This window comes from Hermetia illucens, chromosome 6 (genome assembly GCF_905115235.1).
Source record: "Hermetia illucens chromosome 6, iHerIll2.2.curated.20191125, whole genome shotgun sequence".
Classification (NCBI taxonomy): Eukaryota; Metazoa; Arthropoda; class Insecta; order Diptera; family Stratiomyidae; genus Hermetia; species Hermetia illucens.
Window position 1 is genome coordinate 77,491,734 of NC_051854.1, and position 20,926 is coordinate 77,512,659.

The 20,926-nt window shown below is 42.2% G+C and overlaps 2 protein-coding genes across 2 annotated transcripts; one reads left to right on the forward strand and one right to left on the reverse strand.

The window, feature by feature from the left end:
* The first annotated feature begins 36 nt into the window (after positions 1-36).
* On the forward strand, positions 37-5,563 carry LOC119660507 (kelch-like protein 20). The gene is made up of 8 exons (XM_038069104.1): positions 37-167; positions 1,384-1,487; positions 1,552-1,648; positions 1,708-1,944; positions 2,000-2,106; positions 4,129-4,780; positions 4,851-5,088; positions 5,152-5,563. The coding sequence occupies exons 2-8, from the start codon at positions 1,410-1,412 to the stop codon at positions 5,312-5,314; spliced, it is 1,572 nt and encodes a 523-aa protein (XP_037925032.1). The 5' UTR covers positions 37-167; positions 1,384-1,409; the 3' UTR covers positions 5,315-5,563.
* A 7,028-nt stretch (positions 5,564-12,591) lies between these two features.
* LOC119660189 (replication factor C subunit 1) lies at positions 12,592-20,206 on the reverse strand. Its single transcript, XM_038068603.1, has 9 exons — positions 20,067-20,206; positions 19,261-20,014; positions 19,092-19,204; positions 18,377-18,933; positions 18,190-18,323; positions 13,825-14,390; positions 13,536-13,687; positions 12,812-13,478; positions 12,592-12,762 (listed from the first exon to the last, which is right to left on the reverse strand). Exons 1-9 carry the CDS (start codon positions 20,073-20,075, stop codon positions 12,658-12,660), a joined length of 3,057 nt encoding a protein of 1,018 aa, XP_037924531.1. The 5' UTR covers positions 20,076-20,206; the 3' UTR covers positions 12,592-12,657.
* Between the last annotated feature and the right edge of the window lie 720 nt (positions 20,207-20,926).

The following is a 20,926-nucleotide window of genomic DNA, read 5'->3' on the forward strand; positions in this document are numbered from 1 at the left end:
CGGTGACTAGGTACAGCAGCTATAGATATCAGCTGTACAAAAAATTAGCAAATGTCAAGTGATTGATTTGTTTACACCAATCAATGGGTGCTGTTGTGCGGCATCAAGAAAAGTGGTTTAGTGACTGAATCGGTTAATTGAAATTCTAAGCAATTATTTGAAACAGGGTATGTGCTTATTCAAGTGATATACTCTTAAGTAGTGGCTAATTTTTAGGTTTCCTACATATGCTGGCAAGGCAGGAAACGCAAATGTCTCAGAACTATTCTTATAAGGACCTTTCTTTTAAAGACGTTATGTAGCTCAAGGGAAGCCTATATATGTCTACGTCCAAAAAGGGCATTTCATCATTCTGATGTAATTAATGTACATTATTGCCAGGCCAGACCAGGGAAGTTATAAATGACGCCAAATGAAGAGGCTACTCGGCTTAAGAATCATAAGTTCGCCGGTGGAATTATAGTCGAATTGGTTAAATATGGCAAGCAACTGGAGCAAATAGTTCATTAACTCGCCCAAACCTTGAAGACGACGAATCAATGTTTGATAAATTATCCAGTTATCATGTTGCTGACTACCATCTATAAGATATCCTTCGTTATCTTGCTACACCGGATAGCCTCATACACCCAGAACATAATCGATTCATATCAAAAAAGGTTCACTCCATGCAAATCAGCAATAAAAGCAATAGGATCGTTTGGAAAAAGTGAGGTCTAATGTGCCAATAGTATTATTCTCTTGAAGTTATGATGACGATATTGATAAAATGGGAAGAACAATCTGAGCTGTACAAACTTCCTTAATCCAAATCGAACAGAAACGCGAGATCTTACACATTAGTGAAGGCAAGACCAAGTATATTCTGACACCCTCAGTATCAAAAAGGAAGTAACAGCAACATACAATAGCTTTGCTCAACAGAAGGCATTAAAAGCAACAAAGATAGGAGACTACAACTTTGAGACCGTTGAAAATGTTCCCTATCTGGGGTAAAAAATCACAGTCACAGTGCAATCCGCGCACCGTTGTTGACACCCTACAGTGCCTATTTCAGTCTACAAAAACTCTTCCGTTTGAAACGTCTCACCGTATGTTTAAAGCTTCTACTGTACCAGACAATTATCTTGTCCGTCGTCATATATTCCTGCGAGACTTGGTTTCTCATTAAACTCCAGATTTTATACTACTTTTCAGCCTTTCCTCCCCCTGAATTAGCGATCACGGATTGCACCCCTTTCCCTTAAATCTTGTATAATAACGGATATGTCGGCTTTTTTCCGCAGATTTCCTCATTGCAACATTGCAACTTGCCCAACATTTATCCCATATCTTAGTTCTTTTAATTGAATTGGTTTGGTTTGAATTGCATTTTATTTTCAGGGAGAATATCCAACATAAACATCGAAATGCATGAAAAATTTGTCAATAAAAAATATAGTTCGGATCTTTTAACTAGTTTGAATAGTCTCCGCATCGAAAACCAGGTAATGTTCACTTTATTCTATATTTTCCTGAATAATTAGTAACATACACAAACTGGTTTTTCAGTTATGCGATGTTATCCTCAAGATTTCAAACACATCGATCCCAGCACATAAAAATATACTAGCAGCAAGTAGTCCATATTTTCATGCTATGTTCTGCGGTTTGTCTCGCCAACAACTACAACTATTTATGTAAATAACGGCTGTGTTTTTTTTTCAGGGACGTTCTCAGAAAGCAGCAAGAAAGATGTTGTACTGTATGATTTGGATCCGCTAGTCATGGAGGATTTAGTGTATTACATGTACACTGGCGAAATAGAAATTGACACTGATAACGTACAGAATGTCCTTTCTGTTGCTACCTTTTTACAGATGACATTTGTTCAAAAAAATTGCTGCGACTACTTGAAGGACGCACTTGAGCCAAGTAATTGTATCGGTATTAAACGGTTTGCAGGTACCTAAGAATGAGATTTCAAAAAGGGGCTGTTCTATTATTTATTTTTTTGTAGGTAAAAACGATTGCTTTGAGCTACAGAAATACGCTGAAAAATTCGCTGCTGGATGTTTTCATGAAGTTGTAGAATGTGAAGAATTTTTACAGCTCAATTTTGATGAGGTATGCCTTTTATCATTTCCGAAATACATAAATGTTGGCCACAAAGTAGATGGGGAAATAAGTGGTTAACTTTGGGACTATTTTCGAACTTTGTTTAGAGTTTCAGTTGTCTACCTATTACAGTTCATTAAAGTTTCCTCCGAATTCTTTCAGTCAAGACCGATTGACATGCAGACGGGTGTGGCAGCCTTCCCCCCATCCGTAAGGAACATTTTTTTGGAAATAACCACGGAAATTGATTGAATGGTCGATTCTAAGTAAAATTTTTTTCGTAAATGTAGTACTTTTCGAGTTATTTATATTCAAACGTTTGGATGTTTTTCAACGGTTTTTACGAATAATTCGAAAACCGTGCAACCGGGTCAGAGCTTCAAAATGGTATATTGCTGAAATTCGGAGGACTCTTGGCAAAAACTCTAAACGCTTATATCTCCCTTAGTATTGAGAATTTCGAGAAAAGGAGCTTAATTCGTAATCACTACTATCGGGTGAGGGTCTGAGCTTCAAAATGGTATATTGCTGAAAATTGGAGGAATCTTTAGAAGAACTCTAAACGCTTATATCTCCATTAACATTGAGAATTTCGAGAAAAGGAGCTTAATTCGTGATCACTACTATTTAGGGAGGTTCTGAGCTTCAAAACGGTATATGTGTTGGGCGGTGTGGGTGCCAGGAAAATTGCTGAAATTTGGAGGAATCTCATTTTTTTTCACCAAATATAGTCATGTGGAGTATCAAATGAAAGGTATTGATTAATACTTTTCGGTAAGGTGGGAAGTGCGGGGGGTCGAAAGTAATCATCTCTTGAACGGACCCATTCTTAGAAAGTACTCAAATCTGAAAAAAATCAAAAGGTTTCCATTAGATGGTGCCTAGGCTCCGAAATACCCTCCATACCGATATCCTTTCTAATAAAGTTAATAATAGCATATTACTATAATTTTTAGTAATTGGCTGCAAAACCCTTCGTAAGTTCATCCTAAAGCCACAAAATGTAGGCTACAATATAGAGCATGATCTTACCAAGTTTGATGGAAATCGCACTATTACTAACAAAGTTATAATAGGTCAAAGTTGTCGCGTCTTTGCAAATTGTCAATATCACCCGAAAGTATATTCTATCACATAATATATACATAATATATAATATATATTACGACACCAACTGTCAATCAAATCAACGGTGCGTTGTGTATTTCTGTCCGATCAGTATGTGGATCTCTCTCCGCTCCAGCATGTTAAGAATCCAACTGATTAACCGCAGATCGATTCCATGCTGTTTTGTCACGTCACGTCACAAATCGCCGTGAATGAGATATAATTGAAGGCATCTTCGATGTTCATGAATGCGCCTAAAGACGTAATAATCGTCTTTTCAATTTTTGCCATAAGCTCATAGAGTGCTGTCTCCTTTGCTTTGCCTTTCTGGTAGGCGTGTTGCCTACAGTGAAGTGGCCACTTATGAATGTATTCCTTATCATGTCAAAACTGACCTCGAAGTTGCTTTAGACAATAAGCTCGGCTTCGATACCCATTACTTCAAAGATTTCAATCGAACAGCAAAAATATCAGGCCTTATACTTCGCTTCTTCCTTGAGTTTGACTCCATTCAAACCTCCTTAGCTCTCTTCAACTCCCTCATAAAAAATACCCTCGAATACTGCTCCGTGATCTGGTCACCCTCCCGTAACTGTGATTGTCCTGCTCTTGAAAACTCACTTTTCTTTAAGAAAAACTTTCCTCGTATGGATTATCCCTCCCACCTCCCCTTTCCGAACCTTCTCCTCTTACAACAGCGTACAACCTATCTGGATTTATGCATATTTTTCAAGCTTTTCTCGGGTTTGATGGAGGCGGCTCTAAGAACATCACCTGCCGTCCTGCGTCTTATAATACAGCGCAGGTATTCGCGAGGTCCGAACTCTACTTCCATTTACCACGTGCTATTTGTGGCTAACATAAATTATTGAACACTCTGATTGCATTCTTAAATTTTCAATGAAAATAATTTTTATCCAACAGCTTCTCGATTTACTATCAAATCAAACTATACACCATCACACAGATGACATAATATTCTCGGGGATAATGCGCTGGGTGAACCATGATCCGCCCAATCGATCCAAAGACATCAATAAACTTCTTGAATTTGTTCATCCCCTTCTCGTTGGGAAAGATTTGGTCAAACAACAGGACCTGTTAATGAAAACCCAGTCTTGCTCCGAATGGGTATCAAAATCGTTGCATTCTACGGAAATCGAATGTAATATTTTCTTTTTGGATAAAATTGGCGAAACAGGCGATCTGTATCGATATGGATTAAAAACGAAAACAACTGTGCCTTTGGCAGAGTTTCCCGAAAAGGCATTTGCTATTAGCATGGTTGGTTACAAAAATTCGCTTTTCATACAGGGTGGCGCCATTGATCGGAAGAGTACAAGAAATCATTATTCCTACAACATTTATCGAAATAACTGGATGAAGTTAAGTCCACTGATAGTATCTCGGTCGCACCATAGGTCCTGTCTTCTGAATGATTTGATTTATACAATTGGTGGAACGAATGCAATCGGATCATTGGCTGATGTGGAAGTTTACGATTTATATACAGGCCGCTCCTTCGATATTGAACTTATGTGTGAAGAGAGGACATCATTAGGTGCTGCTGTACTTGGTATGTTCATTTATGATTTTAGTTCTATTTTCGCTTGAGTAAATAATGCTTCTCTTATTGTATATTTCAGATAATCAGCTATACGTAATGGGAGGCGAAAATGACAGCCAATGTTTGTCCACTGCTGTGCGATTTGATCCGCGTGTAGGGTATTGGGAAACAATCGCTAGTATGAATCAAGTGAACAGTTATTGCAGTAGCGCTGTTATTTCTGGAAGTGTATACTGTTCGGAGGGAATTGGAAATTGTATGGAGCGATATGACAATAGGGTGAACTGCTGGGAAATGATAGAGTTCAAATCAGACAGGTGAGCGATTCTTTTCCCACCGCAGCTTTTTATATTGACTTCATTTGTTCCTGTCCAACCTAGAGAATTCTATGAATTGTTCTCCATCGATAATGTGTTGTACAGCATTTCGGGAACCGGCATTTATAAATATTGCTTTGTTGACAACGAATGGACATCCGTCCTGGAATTTGAACAACTTCGAAGTTGGGACACAGCGTTTCCATTAGATATGAAAATTCTGTAACGATGTAAGTTACACTCAATGGGAAACTACGTAGAGTAAAAACCGAAGTAAATTTCATATTTTCTGATATTTGATACGAAAGTAATATGAACTCAGAGTATGCAATACACCAAACCTATGAATCTTAATCAATTCAGTATTGTGATAACCACGCATTAACTTGTAAGTTAGAAAATTTAAGTATTAGCGTAACAACGAATGATATGTTAAAAATACATCCTGGAATTTAAATTTCCATTGCAGTACAAATTTGATGTTTTTGTTTCTGTGGCAATTGCCCCTTTACAGAATGATAGAAAGGATTGTGGTGCCCACGCTAGTGTCGAACGTTAAGACCCTAGCCCCCTGATAATACGAAAAATGTGAGCACTGGATCAGATATTCACAAACATTCAAATATAGATCCAAAACGTGATGAAAACCGTTATGATTTCCTAGAATAAACCTCCCAACAATGTATTAAATGGAAAGTTCTAAATTCAAACATTTCTTGTCTCGTCTCTTCTATAAATCAGAAGACCGTTCCAACTGTAACATCAATAGAGACAGTTGAGTGAGCTGATGAGAAAAATACTGTAGTTCTTATCAAAAAGAACTTAAGGATGGAGGCCGTTTTTTTCTCGCTTTTTTGAGAATTTTTTTGTGAAGAACTGGATGAAGATACAAATACGAATTTTTCACCATATATTTATTAATATCTTGAGAATGCGTAGCAATTTTTCCAGTTAGTTTAGCATAGTTTATTATTGAAATACAGAGCAATTTATACATCCACCTCCAAACAAAGGTGTTTTACTGCTGCCACGCTAGGGGACGTTGCGATCATCTTAAAGAAAAAGAAAAGGTAGAGTCCTCAAACTAGGATTATTAAAAAATATTAAAGGCTAAATTTTTGGCGCAGTGTTAAACTTTTTTTGTGAATTTTGGCGTTTTTTAAGGCTTCTTTAATGAATAAAAAAACTATCGAATGAATTGCAATTATCCTAGTTTGCAGACCGTAAAAATTTCAAAGAATTTCGTTGGATAGATTTTGGGCTATGGTGGCAGCAGATTTTCAGTATAAAGTTTCGAGAAAAACGCATTTAAAACGTAGAATGTGATTTTTAGCCATAAAATCTTATCATCATCATCAACGGCGCAACAACCGGTATCCGGTCTAGGCGTGCCTTAATAAGGAGCTCCAGACATCCCGGTTTTGCACCGAGGTCCACCAATTCGATACCCCTAAAAGCTGTCTGGCTGATGGCCAACTGATCTATACCTAGTCCACAAACATTAGGTTTCTTCAAGAAACACATGTATAGCCTTGGCTTCAATTCTTGTCCTTTTGGTGAAGTCATTCGAACGTCATTCCGACTGATAAATACGCGCTTTATTATGGCAATCGACATAAATCTGGCATGTGACTTATTACGTGTTTAATTAATCACAATAATTTCCGAACTCCGAATATTAAAAAAACTATACTATATCCAGATACAATTGATGCCAAAAAAAATTCGATTCCGCGAATCCCATACACGCGATGACCCTCTTAACCCATTACCACCACAGACACAGACACCACCTCTTATCGGATTAAAAGCCATAATCATTAAAGTGGCAAACTAGCCTCTTAAAGTCAACTGTGTAATGACTTAATATGATTTGGACGATGATCAAAAGTATATTCTGAGTGGCCGGAGTCGAGCAAGAGGGGAGAGATCCCAAAAGCCTCAAAAATCGACGAAATTGACCGTGAATGTCCACTAACAAATACTGAAGTGTTTCGTCGCAATGCACTTATTCGCGGGGCTCGGAAATGTGGGAGTGGGGGGGGGGGCTTCAGTCCCTCATTTGCAGGCCAACATACTGTAATACAAAGACGGAATCCTGGATGTTAAGATACATATAAGATTAATATTCAAAGTTGGTAATGATAACTGCAATTAATAATGAAATTCAATTGCGCTTACTGCAAATAAATGTCCAATCTATTAAGGGGGCCATTTAATTTACGAAACTAAATTAATATATTCTTAGTATGGTAATTATTGTGTATGTTGTAAATTATAACAGAATATTGAACATTCTGGTTTAAGTTGTTGACTGGATAGTTGTTAGCTCGATTAAGCTCCATAATGAAGAATCTTTTTTATTTTCAAGTGAAATCTTTAATTATTTAATCAATTAATCAACTAGGACTCCTTTGGTGATAGAAGATCAATTGGCAACTCTGAATCGCACACTTTTAGAGTACTTTGAAGAGTTTTGCCCTATTTCCCGAGGCAAATCAGTTCTTTGCATTCCTTGATCTGCAAAAATTCAGAAAATCAACCAGACGAGTTTGAAATCTTGCTTGTAAAAGCAATAAGAATGAAGACTGGTTAAACTTCCGAAACTTACAGTATTCACGCTTAGAAAACCGGAAAGAACTCACAGACACTCTTGGAAGTACACCTTCCGGGATAACAGGGGACAGAAGTGGGAGGGAAAAAATTTACGGTTTCTGAAAACCTTTCAATAGAAAAGTGTTGCAAAAGGAATTGGAACACTGTGAAACCGGTTACCAATGAAAGAGTGTAGTGAGAGCTGCTATACTCTTCTTTGAACACTTTTGTGGCGCAGCAGAGTTAACAACATTCGAAATTTATTTCGACTGGAAAATGTGGGTGTGAATACCTTGGGCACCTCCACTTTCAAGTAAGACTCTTACTCTGGTGGCCGGGATAGTCAGGCTGGACATTTTTCACGGATTACCGGACGATAGAGGAAGAAACGGTGGTGATGCCAGGCACATAACGGAGGACGCGGTGTTGACTTGCAGCCAGGAGGCAGTAGCTATCGAGACCACTAAAGCCAATATCAGGCGCAGCACCGCAGTGTGCAAACCAACAACAGAAACCTCAAGGAGAATTCCGGCGGTGGGACTATGGGTTTCTAGCTTGAAAAGCATTATCGTCGAACTGGACCTAGAGAGTATTGATCTCAAGATAAGATCGAACAACAAAGCAAAAAGTAACCTCTGCAAATAGTGAAACGGTAGCGGCTGGTCGATGAGGTACATATCACCAAAGCTTTCCGCGACGCGACCAGGAGTCACATACGCGTGGCGTTGGCGGATGGTAATTCTGATAGTGGCAAACTAGCGCCGGAAAGCATAGAACAGTGTTGTAGCCAGGCTGTTGAATGTGGTCATCGAACGTCTCCTGGACTGCAAATCGAGTTTCTCCAAGGTGGTGCGTGGGTACTAGGCGATACCATACGAGGACCAATTATATAGGAATGTTCTCAGTTCGTTGGTCACCTGGGAGGGCGCAATGTTCAAGATAGTTCCATATTACGAGATTCCCAGGAGACCGGTTGCTCGCATCTGGTTATTGAAGATCTGCGCGAACAAGGATAAGCTCGTCCAATAATTGAGTTTTCAAAATCCCAGGATTTCCATGGACTACTGAAGCAAGGGAAGGGGGAACTTCAGTCAACCTTTTCTACTCCGAATAAATGCCTAGAAGCACTGGACAGGCGAGGGTCCGAGAGGAAACGATAATTCCTCTATGCAAAGCAGGTCATGCTGAAGGTAGCGCAAATAAATCTGTAACACTCAAAGTGCGCCTCAGCTTACCTGCTGGTCTTCCCTGGAGCGGAGGGGAGCAAACCATCAAAGAGCTCCAAAGTAAATATTACAAATTATTCCACAGCACAAGAGACACTGATCGGAACTGAGCTAGAGCATGTATCCTCGCCTGGAAGTGCCTGCACGCTTTTCTGTGTCTGAACCTGACCTCCAGCGACCTAACCTTGGTTCAATTGGACCAGGCGGGAGCGGAGAACGTGTGTATCTCTTCAACTTATATGGCTCACGTCCGATTAGCTCCACTAGAAGAATAACATTTGATTACCAGCTCGGGAATCAATGAAAGAAATTAATATCTCTTTGACTTAATTATCAACACAAACTAATCAATGTCTAACAAGGGTAGTATGTCAGCATGTATCTGCCTTCCATTCCAGCTCAGAGAACTGCAGCAGTTGAGAGGAAATCCTTGATAGACAATGTGGCTTTCTCGGTGGAGAATTGGAGTGTCTGAACTGAGGTCCTTTTCAGATCGCAGCTCAATCTCGTTGTAGAGAACTTCAACCCTTTCAGAGAAAGTTTGGTTAAGTTTTCAAGAACAAAGTCTCTAGTGTGCGAATCGCCAATATTCGCACGACAGACGAACTAGAGTCGAAGATCGAAACTCCTGCATTCGAAACCGCCTTCAAAGTCTCGTAGCCATCAAAATACAGCAAAAAGACAGGTACAAATATTGAAGTACAAATTGGCCACCCAAACTGCCATCAAGCGATCCTGATTGAACTGGTCTTATAACATTAAAAGCATCAACCAGTCTATGAGAGTCATTAAGATTCTGGCCAAGAAACATAGGAGCCCATCCTTCGTAATAAGTGGGAAAGCTCCTGGGCGGGATCTTCTGGTGAGATCCTGGAGCTGCTAATTCGCGCGCACTTCAGTGCCAGCAAGGAGGACTGTGAGTCAAGAGTTTTACTTGGAAGGTATGCAGCATTTCCAAGGATAAAATCAGGTAGGATATAAACAACTTCTCTGCATATAAATCTCCGGGCCCAGATGATATAATACCAGTCATGCTACAGAAACAATAAGAAAGGGTTGTGCTACGGTTGCAGAGATTTGCTGGAGCAGCATTTCTTTCAGATATGTATCGCATTTTACGGAAAGCGGGCAGGCGCGGCCGTGAGCCCGTGAAAGACTTTCAGCCAATCAGTCTCACCTCTTTCGTGCTGGGGACCTTGGAGCGCATACTGGATATTGATTTAAGGGCGATAATGAAGAGGGCGCCCTCCCCCAAGTATCACGACGCCTCCCTCAAAGGGAAATTCATAAAAACCGCTATTCACGCTACTTAGCGGTCGCTACACTACAAGCAATATAATCCTAGCTGTCTTTCTGGATGTAGAGGAAGAATTTAATATCGTTAGTTCCAACATTAGGGAAATTTTAACCACAATAGAATTGCAGGGGTTTCTTACTCATTGGATAATATCCATACTGAGAACTAGGTTGCTCCAATTTGATCTGGGAGGTAGCCACTTGATCAGACCTGTGACTCTGGTTGATAGTCATGCATGAAATTCTACATTGGACAGGAGCGGGGTAAATTGGTGGCGTATGTCAACAACTCGATGATATTGGCGTTGAGAAAGTTGTGCCTGTGGGCTGCAAGATGTAGACCCAGCATAAATCTAACCAAAACAGAGCTAATGCTTTTTACCACCAAGATTTCGGTGCCCGAATTCCACTTTTCGCGGCTAAATGAACAAAGATTGCCTCTTTCCTCGAATGTAAAGTATCTAGGCGTCATCCTGGATCCTAAATTAAATTGAAGACTGGACATAAAATTGAGTGTTAAGCAGACCTGTATAGCCTTGTACGCCTCCAAGAGAACATTTATAAGAAAATAGAGTGTTCGGCCGGGGATGATTCTCTGAATACATGCAAGGGTAGTTTGTCCCATCCTAACGTACGGTTATGTTGTGTGGTGACTGGCGCTGAACAAGAAGTACAATACAACCAAGCTTAATAAGATTCAAAGAACCATGTGTATGGGCTGTGGGGCTCTGAAGATCTGCCCGGGAGATGCCCTCAATATACTCCTACTCCTTCTAGGCCTCCATGTTAAATACACTGCAGCGCACTGTGCTGTCAGACTACGTGCGCCCGAATGTTGGACACTGGTGCCCTACGGCGATACTAACATCCTAGACGAAGTACCTCGGCAGCTCTGGGCATTTCTAATGAACTACCCCACACGGGAACTTTGCTACAACCAGGGTAGAGTGGACAACCGGCGATGTTGAAAGGCTATGAAACAATATTCTTCACCAACGAATCAGAGATGGCCTGTGAAGTCAGTGCGGGGTTTTTCTGGGATGCAGTGTGGCCGAGTCTTACGGTCTCCCAGGATTCGCACGTTTATTTCAGACGGAAGTACTGGCATTACTATAAGTCTATTGACGGCAAGATCCAAACCCCAAGCGTAACGTAGCCATTCTGAAATACAACCAGACGGCCATTAAGGCTTTGTACTCAGTGGCAACATCTTCCAGGCTGGTAGAATGGTGCAGGGACGCGCTGAATTGGACGGCACGATGAAAGTCATCGTAATTTGGGTTGTCGGTCATAGGAACATGAGGAGGCAAACCAATTGGCCAGGTGCGGCTCTGCCCATGGAAATCTGCGCCCCGGCAGCGATTGTCAGAGATGGAATCTACCCACACTACTTTGTAGTCGCTAACTTTAGGTGGCGAGGGCTCATCACCAGCGCCAAGGTAAGGAAGATTTGGTTTGCTTATAATAAGACCCGGCCAGGCTCGTGGAAATGCGTGCAGGATTACGGCGGTCTGTACGGGGCATTGCCGAATAGGGGATGTGTGCCGCCAGACTAGTCATACCCTAAAAAATTGCATCACAGAAGCGGCGGAGAGGAGGGAGAAAGCTTCAGACACTTCCTTCACGATTGCCCACCTCTAGCCAGAACCAAACTGCCGACACTAGGTAAACAATTCGTTGAGGACCTTAAAGAGATCTCTAGTCGCAGGGTCCCCCACCTACAATGCTTCGTGAATGCTATGGGTTGATTCTGAAGATCTGAGCTGGCTACATTCTGCCCCCTTTGCTCTCCCAATGGCAGTCGCCATCTTAGTCTGTGGGATCAAACCGGCGTACCACAACGCTAATTGAGCTGTTCAGTGCACGCACCGATACTTACCTACCTAAGCCTGGAGTGAAGAGTCTTTGCTCATGATTCATTGAGATTTCTTTGTATATTTTCCATTCAAAACAGTAATATGCGGCACGAACTATGATTTTTTCTCTTCTAGGTTGAAATTGGAGTGTTTCGGGATGCCACCAAGACGATCAATTTCTACAAGAATTGGCCCATGAAGACCGACGACATCGGCCTTCCACCACAAATTCATGAAAGAGGAGTCCAACAGATTTCGAAATCAAATCCATTGAAGTGTCGACGATCGATAGAGATGACAAATGGACTTTGTTATTACACGTCAATGATTTCAAATTAAAAATGTATCGTGCCATTGTTCTTTCAATCGCTCTCAGGCTTTCGGATGCTAGGCTAGAATGAAGTTTTTGAAAGGTGTCCCGCTGTCGTGGTAGCGAACAGACTGACTCGAAACTCAACCTGATGAATCCCGAGGGAAATGCATATTACTTTTGATCCTTAAAAACTACAAACTCCTGTTAAATACTCTTACTACAACGGAGATTTTATTATTCATGGAATATTTTGTACAATAATATATACGTATTAACTAAACATTCACTTCTTGCTTCTACTGCTACCGGCTTTTCCTTTGGAAGTACCAGCTCCAGTCTTTTTGGTTTCGGCTTTTGCTGCCCCTTTCTCAGCCGGTCGTTTCTTTGCCTGGAATTGAATTCAATAATTATTTGGTTTTTGCCGGGCTTCGACTTACCTTAATCAATGCATCGTTCTCCAACTTGTTTTCCTCCTCATTTTCTTCATCATCAACGACAAATACTCCATCTCCCTCTTCTTCTAGTCCTCCTAACTCATCCTGTTGTTCTGCTCGTTTCTTCTTAACACCAGCCATCGCTGAGTAAGTGTACGCCAAAACTTCCTTGTTATAAGCGCGAGTCAAAGCAGCTTTTACTTTGCCATCAACCGCATCCATAGGATTTTTCTTGCCTGGCCATGATGTCAATTCTATCAGAGATTCCATATCTTCGCGAAGCAATCTATATTCTTTGATAACTTCTAGGGCATCATGTACGCCATCTAAACCCTTTTCCTTCAAGGGAAGTACAATGGCATCTAATAGGAAGGGTGCATAGTCCAGCCGAATAGATAATCTCGACCCAGATGTTTTGACCCTGGTGTGATCATGCAGTTCTTGCGCCAAACGGCTTCGCTTAGTTCTTTTTGAATTTTTACCTAACCATCCTGGGAAGTTGATTTGCCCTGTAAAATGTCCGGCCATGTACTCGCCAGGCATAACGGAACTGAACATTGCTTGGGTGGGGAGTAGTGACCAAGCGGAAGCTGATCGTATACGTTTTTCTATTAAATCGCCTAAGCTTAATGAGTTTGCTGCGAGAGCTACTTGTTGTGGAACTTGGGGTCTACGGAAATTGCAATCATTTAGCACTAAATTTGATGATAAAAAATTGTATAATTACTTTGGAACTTTAGGTAAAACTGAAAGATAATTCTGTTGGACAAACAATGGGCCCAAACTGTAATCGTGGAAGAATAAATCTGCCTTGTCGTCTAGAGTCATGTTTTTATGTTCATCCGCTGAAAACACTTTTCGGACGACTTCCCACGGACCCTGAAATTCATCATCATCATTTATTACTGCAACGAATATGGACACTTCATATTTGCTAGCTACTAAGAACCAGCGCATGATCTAAGCCTTTTGAATTCCCACCAACCCATCTATCTGTTACTTTATTTCATACGTACCAACTTCAAATCTTTTTTCGCTGTATTATCTTTGCCTTCGCGCTGCCCTAAATCTAGTTCTTTGCCGGCACTCAAAAGTGATAGATGGTTCAATGTTTGCCTTATATCGTTGTTAGTGGCTGCGATGATCTCCTCAAGCTTAGCTGGTGGAATTTTGAACTTCTCCTTGAAGCAAACTGACATCATGGCACCTTTGATTTGTTCCATACGAGGTTTATTGAATCGAAGGTCATAACAATAGTTGACTAATGAGCGCATCTTCGGATGATTTCGATCGTTACACATGCATATTATTGGAACCGAACTTTCTTTAATGAGTGCAATGAGCTCCTGGATGCCGCCACGGTCTTCGTTACCAGCCATACCGTCAACTTCATCCATGATGAGTACGTGGTTTTTGGTAACTGTTTTTTTATCACCGTGAAAGTAACCATAAAGAGATTTACTGCTAAGTAGCTCTGAGACTTCCTCTTTCAACAATTTTTTGCTTCTGGTGTCGGATGCATTGAACTCAACTATATCAAAGCTTAATTCTTTGCACACTAATGTCGCTGTAGTTGTTTTACCTGGAGCGGAGGATGCAAAAAACAAATGACGATTGTACATATTAAGATCGGGCATAACTTAGATTTCATGCTATTCCACTGTAAATTATAAAATCGGGATTCTAACTATTTTTGTTGGGCTCCCATATTGGGGAGAGAATTAGTTTCTCCTACATAAGTCTTTACGAATATCCTGCTACCGTAGATGGACTATTTGTCTAAGATCGCCTTCCAAGGCATATTTCAGTAAAATGAAACACGACGCCCAATGTACACTATAAATACCTACCTAATCATGCATAGAATCGCAACGGATTCGGATGCGATAAAATCCATCCCTGAACTCATAAAGGCTTGGTGTAGTTGGTCGCCTCCAGATTTAACCAATTCGGTGGTAATTTCATCCGCTCGCGGCGACTAATGGTTTTTAAGCCGGTGGATTCTACGGATTCTTCTATGCTTGGTAGTGGCAGCATTTGTCCGTTGTCTTCAGTTGGCGGGACCTACAGCTTGCCGATGCTCTGGTTGTTCAGTAGTTCATCAAAGTACTCAACCCATCGCTTCAATCTGCCCATTCTATCGGAAATCAGATTTCCCTCTTTGTCTCGGCAGGATGGGCATCGAGGTATGTAACGCTTCATCCTGCTGACTTGTTGGTAAAACTTCCGCCTCTGGTGCGGTTATTTCCTGTTCTTTTCCAAATCACAGATCTGTTGGTTCTCCCAGGCTTCCTTTTTCCATCTGTCAAGTCGCTTCTTCGGTCGACGGAGTTCGTGATAGGTCTCTGCGCGTGGCTGTGGAGATCATTTGTGGATGCTTCATCTCCAGGATCTCTGTTGACTGCGGTTATTGCGGCATTCATTTCCTCCTTATAGGAGGAGGGCTGTGTTGTGAATGGCTTCAGTATTCACTATCACCTAATTGTCAGAGGGGATTTTAGGTAATAATTCGAGCTCGGAGCACCATATGAGATAGTGATTAGAGTCTATATTGGCCCCCCAATATGTTCATCAAGGCTGAGAGGTGGCGGCGTTCGATCAGCACGTGATTAATTTGGTTGAAAGTGTTCCCGTCTGGAGAGGCCCACGTGTGTTTGTGGACCGCTTTCCGAACAAATCAGGTACTTCCAACAACCATTTCGTGTGATAATGCTAACTGAATAAAATGCAGTCCGTTATCATTGGTATCCTTATGTATAAGCTATGGGCGGCGACGTATCACCAGAATACGGGCACCGCCCCTACTTCACTATTGAAATCTCCAAGTATGATTTTCATATCATACTTGGGACAGGTTTCGAGGGTCCGCTCCACTGCCTCGTGGAAGGTATCCTTATCCGACTCTGCAGTCTCCTCTGTAGGGGTGTGAACGTTTATGAGGCTTATATTTCTAAATTTGCAGACTGCATAGCCTTTCACTTATGTTTTCAAAGCCAGATGGCCGCTATAATATATGGTGTAGTGACTCTTCTCTTCTGTCCAGTGCATCGCTTGCAACGCTGTTATATTGGGTTGGGGGAAAAGTAATGTCGTATTTGTGACCGAATTTTAACGCTTTATTTAACATACTTAGAATTATCCGATTTAAGTTAATTATGCGCCGTTTTGTTCGCAACCTTGTTGCCATTTAGAAGGCAACTCCATTATCCCCTTCTTATAAATCCCCCCCCCCCCTTCTCCTTATTTGCAAAAAACTCAGACATCCAGTTTTCGCAATCCTCTATTGAGGCGAACTTAGTAGCACCAAGAGCGTTTTGCATGGACCGGGAGAGATGGTAATCACTTGGTGCCAGGTCCGGACTATACGGTGGGTGCGATAGGACATCCCATCTGAGCTCCCGTAGCTTCTGGCGGGTCATCAAAAATGTGTGAGGCCGGACATTGTCCTGGTGGAACAGAACACCATTGACCATCATATCCTATTGACCAATCCTGACCGCTTCTGGGCAATCGCCTGCTTCAAACGGTCGAGATGCTCAGAGTAGAGGACCGAATTGAGGGTCTGGCCATAGTTGAGCAGCTCATAGTGGATGATTCCCTTCCAAAACCCATCAAACACAGCCAATTCTTCCTGGCCGTCAATCCGGGCTTGCCGATGGTTTGGGCCAGCTCGCCACGCTTCGACCACGATCTTTTTCGCTTGAGGTTGTCGTACGTGATCCACTTTTCATCACCAGTCAGTCCGCTTCAAAAATGGGTCGAATTCGTTCCGTTTTAGCAGTACATCACAGGCGTTAATTCGGTCCAAGAGATTTTTTTGCGTCAACTCGTGTGGCATCCAAACATCCAGCTTTTTTTCGAATCCAATCTTATGCAAATGGCTTCAAATGATTTTATGGACTATACCTAGTTCCTGGCCAATCGAGCGAATGCTCACATGCCGGTCTACTTGGATGATTTCGACGATTTTATCGGTTTCTACGACGATTGGCCTACCAGTATGGGGTGTATCTTCGACATCCACTACACCAAAACGAAATCGATCGAACCAACGCTATGCTTGCTTGGTGGACTCTATCTTTGACCCGCTATAACTTGAGACTGAAACTTACGATCATAAAACTGTCAAAGAGACGTCTGCAGCCCAGATTGTCGTCTTCAAACCGCCGTATAGTATGACCCGATGCGATAAGTACAGCACAAGATATATTTAAGTGTCGCCATTTATTGACAAAATAGGGCATTACTTTTTCCCCAACCTAATATTAGCCTTATATTGGGACAGGGTATCGTCTAACTGCTCAGCAGCATTCGGCCTGTGCAGGGAGCGCACGTTCCATGAGAAAATGCGCAAATCGTTATTCCGTTGTCGTTGACGAGTTCGTTGTTTTAAAATCCATCCTGTCTGAGGCAACTTCCGTGGTTTCGTATCTTCGGTTGTCCGTGTATGGTTGTCAGCCCTACCCAACCGCCAACCTGGAGGACCAGTTGGTACAATTAGTCCCGTTTTTAGACGCGGGAGTCGTCTTTATCCTTTTGTTTGCAGTTTTCCATTAAGATTAACTCTCACGTGGAGGTCGAGATAGGGGTTTGCAGTAGAGCGGTTGGTGCTGGTTCAGCAGGCGTTTCCCTGGTTTTATGCTCCATCGTGGGTACCAATCCACGTTTCGCCCTGGGACCTATACTACCCTTTGGTCGCTTCATCAGCCGGTCATCAAATCGTTCGACTTATTTAATGGCATTACGAAAACCATCTGAGATGGCAATGCCAACACCATATTGAGTGTGTGGGCTACCAAAATAGAGAAGTGTATAGCCATTTTTACCGCGTTGGCGTTCAATGTCGCAGCTTGCAGAGCGCAGATATCAATGCGCTTTTTTCGAAGGGCTCTTGCGAATTCTTCGGTCTTTTCAGTTAGGGTGCCAACATTTGCCGTGCATACAAGTATTTATTTTGCTCGGACTAACTTGCTTACGTCCTGATGCCTTTCATGCGTCGAAAACCCTTGCCCATTTCTCGGCAGGACCGGGGCTTCAAACCTTTCTCCCTGGGTTTGGGGTCAATATGCTATGTTAATAGCACTTACTCTTCACCAAAAAAGAATATTAAGGATGAATGAGAGCACCCCGCTTACAATTCCTATGGCAATAAGAAGGAACTGCACCGTCGTTTTGGTTGGTCGACACACTGGTATTCGACGAAACTGGAACTACTAATTTGGCAAAACAGAGCCGAATACAAAATTGTAAGCAAGACTTCCTCAATTCGACGTGTCCTTTGACTACAAACTACGCATAAAATTTATTTTTAAAACTAAATTTCCGCTAGAACATGAAATCCGCTCAACACGCGAAATAAATTATTTTAAAAATCGACTTACCGACTCCAGGAGGTCCTGACAGCAGTGCTGCCTTGAAGAAACTGCCGTCGTCGTTCTTTGCCCACGGATTTGGTCGTTGCAGCTTCTTCTTACCATCGTGATTGGAATGCCACTTCGAAAGCCAATTAGTGAGTCTGAGAAAGCAAACTTGTTTTATATTGGATGATCCGAAATTCTGTCCGCTTACTTGACACAATTGCTGGCTGCTCCTTGTTGCCCAATTATCTGTTTGATACTCGTCGGTTTGTACCGATCGACCCAGGCCAAGTTCTCGTCTTTCTTTGCCGCAGATTCCGTTGCAGGCTTGGACTCCGTCGAACTGGGCGCATCGTATTCAGTTTTTATCTTCTTCGGAGGACTCAACACCTTTTTCTCTTCTTTCACTTTATGCTCTTCATGCAACTTTCTCTTCATTCCACCGCCAGAATCGTGTTCCTTCTCCTTTTTTTCCTTTTTAGGAACAATTTTATTGGAGTTTTTGTTTAGGTCTACTTTTCCTGACCGTTCGCGGATCAAATCGAAAAGGTCGTCTTCACTGATGACTTTGATACCCAAATCTTGGGCAGTGGCGAGTTTCTTAGGACCAGCCTCCTCGCCCACGACAAGATAATCCAAGCGTTTGCCTACCGTGCTGCTAACCTTGCCGCCCAAGTCTTTGATGAGGGAGTTACATTCTTCGCGCTCCAAGGACTCCAGGATGCCAGTAACTAGAAATGAGAGCCCCGCCAGGCAGTTCGGTTCTCCCTGGAAGTGTAAAACGGCATCTAATTTTAGGGATCCAGGAAATGAAGGAGAATGTGCAGACAATGTCAGTCACGCGAACCCCCTGCGCATCTTGTAGGTTTGCCGGGAAGATGGGTACCCGCAGAGAAATTGCTTCAAATCAAAAACGGTCTCCTTACCTTAGGGACTTCCTTGCAACCTGGATTGATGACGCTTTGACGATTTTTGTACTTCTGGTATAAAATTGCTGCAAGCTGCTTACGCTCATGGCGCTCTTCATCAGACAGGACACCTGCAACAAAACCTTTGATAATAAAATCAATTTGATTGGATGTTTAGGGGTCGCACTTGAATTCAAATCAGCTTTTTTCGTCGCCTTCCGCTTCGGGGAAGTGTGTGGCTCGTCCTCCGAAGTCTGATTCAAACCCAAATCGCTAAGTGGAGTCTTCTTTATTCCCCGGCGATGAGTTCCTTCTTCTTTCTTGGGACTCACAGTTGGGGACTCCTTCTTTGGAGTCTGCTTTTTCGGGATATCTTTCTTCGGAGTTTGCTTTTTCGGGGTCTCTTTCTTTGGAGTTGGTTTCTTTGGCCGTTCCGACTTTCTGGGAGTATTTTCTCGGCTCTTACTGCGCGACCGTTCTTCCTTGACTGGCTTCGACTCAACGGCAGTTTCAGTGCCCTCTAATTGAGAATCGGCGAGCTCCGCAATGGAAATATCGAAATCATCGTCCAGAAGGTCGACCTCGTTGGTAGCCTTTGCAGGAGATTTCTTCGGTTTTGGACGTTCAACTCGATTTGGTTCGCCTCCAAACAAATTACTCACGTCAACAGCTTTCTTGGGTTTGTCCTTCACGCCCGATAACTTCTTGAGGTTTGGCTTATTGTCTGGCGTCTGCTTTGGCTTGGGAACATCATCGTCTGAGTCGCTGATGCGGCGTTTCTTTTTGCCACTCTTGGCATGCTTCGACGGTTGTTTCGGGGTGCGCGGAACATCTTCCTCGTCACTTGAAATCACGACGGCTTTTCTTTTCACTACAGGCGCTGACTCCACCTTGGCAGCCGGCTTTTTCGCGGTTCCAAGCGTAAAATATGAACGAATGTCCTGGAAGCAGACACTAATGAGAATTGTGCAATAATCGTAGGTACCAACCTACCTTTGACATACTGGCTGTATGGCTATTTGACCATCAAAATTAAATCAAGTAGTTGTTATCCTCGAAAACCACCATGAGAACGCGGACGAAAAGGCGCAATTCCCCTGAACAAAATTGACTCGCAACTTGACAGCTGTTTTTGCCGGTTATTCTAGTTATCGTTGCAACTGCCCTCTATTCGTGAAAACCGAAGCAGTTAGTCGGAATTGGTTTGGAGCATCAATTAGAGAACAATTTGCGGGATTCCCCGAAGAAGATGAATTTGCTTTTATATTCTAGATTGTACATTTTGGGTATCCAGACAGACATTTTTGTTTTAGGGTTAGGGGATAAGGCTAATGAATGGAGTTTTTTTTTGTAATTGTGAGTTTCACCGAAATTGGTTACATTGATTACGGATTCCTATTGAGCCTAATCGGTTTCTAGAATATATTGTCTTGCTTAATATAGAGTTGACTTAACACATGTAATAGGTTGATGGAGTACTTCGTTTGTATTACTGGTGCTATATTACAATGACGGCCAAAGGGTAGTATAGATCCCAGAGCGAAACGTGGATTGGAACTCAAAGTGGAGCACAAAACTTGTGAGACGCCTGTTGAACCAACATCAACAGCTCAACTACCGAACCGTATCTCCACCTCAACGTGGTGATCGCCGGGAGTTTCTGTTCTTTCTTTCTTGATGGAAAACTGCAGACGAAAACCTACCTTGTTACAATATAGGGCTGATGTAACAGCGATACAGGAGATGCGTTGGACAGGGACCGGTTTCCTGGAGAAAAGCCACTACACCATATATTATAGTGGCCATCCAGTAAATCATGTGCTCGGAGTAGGTTTCCTAGTCAGCCAAAAAAA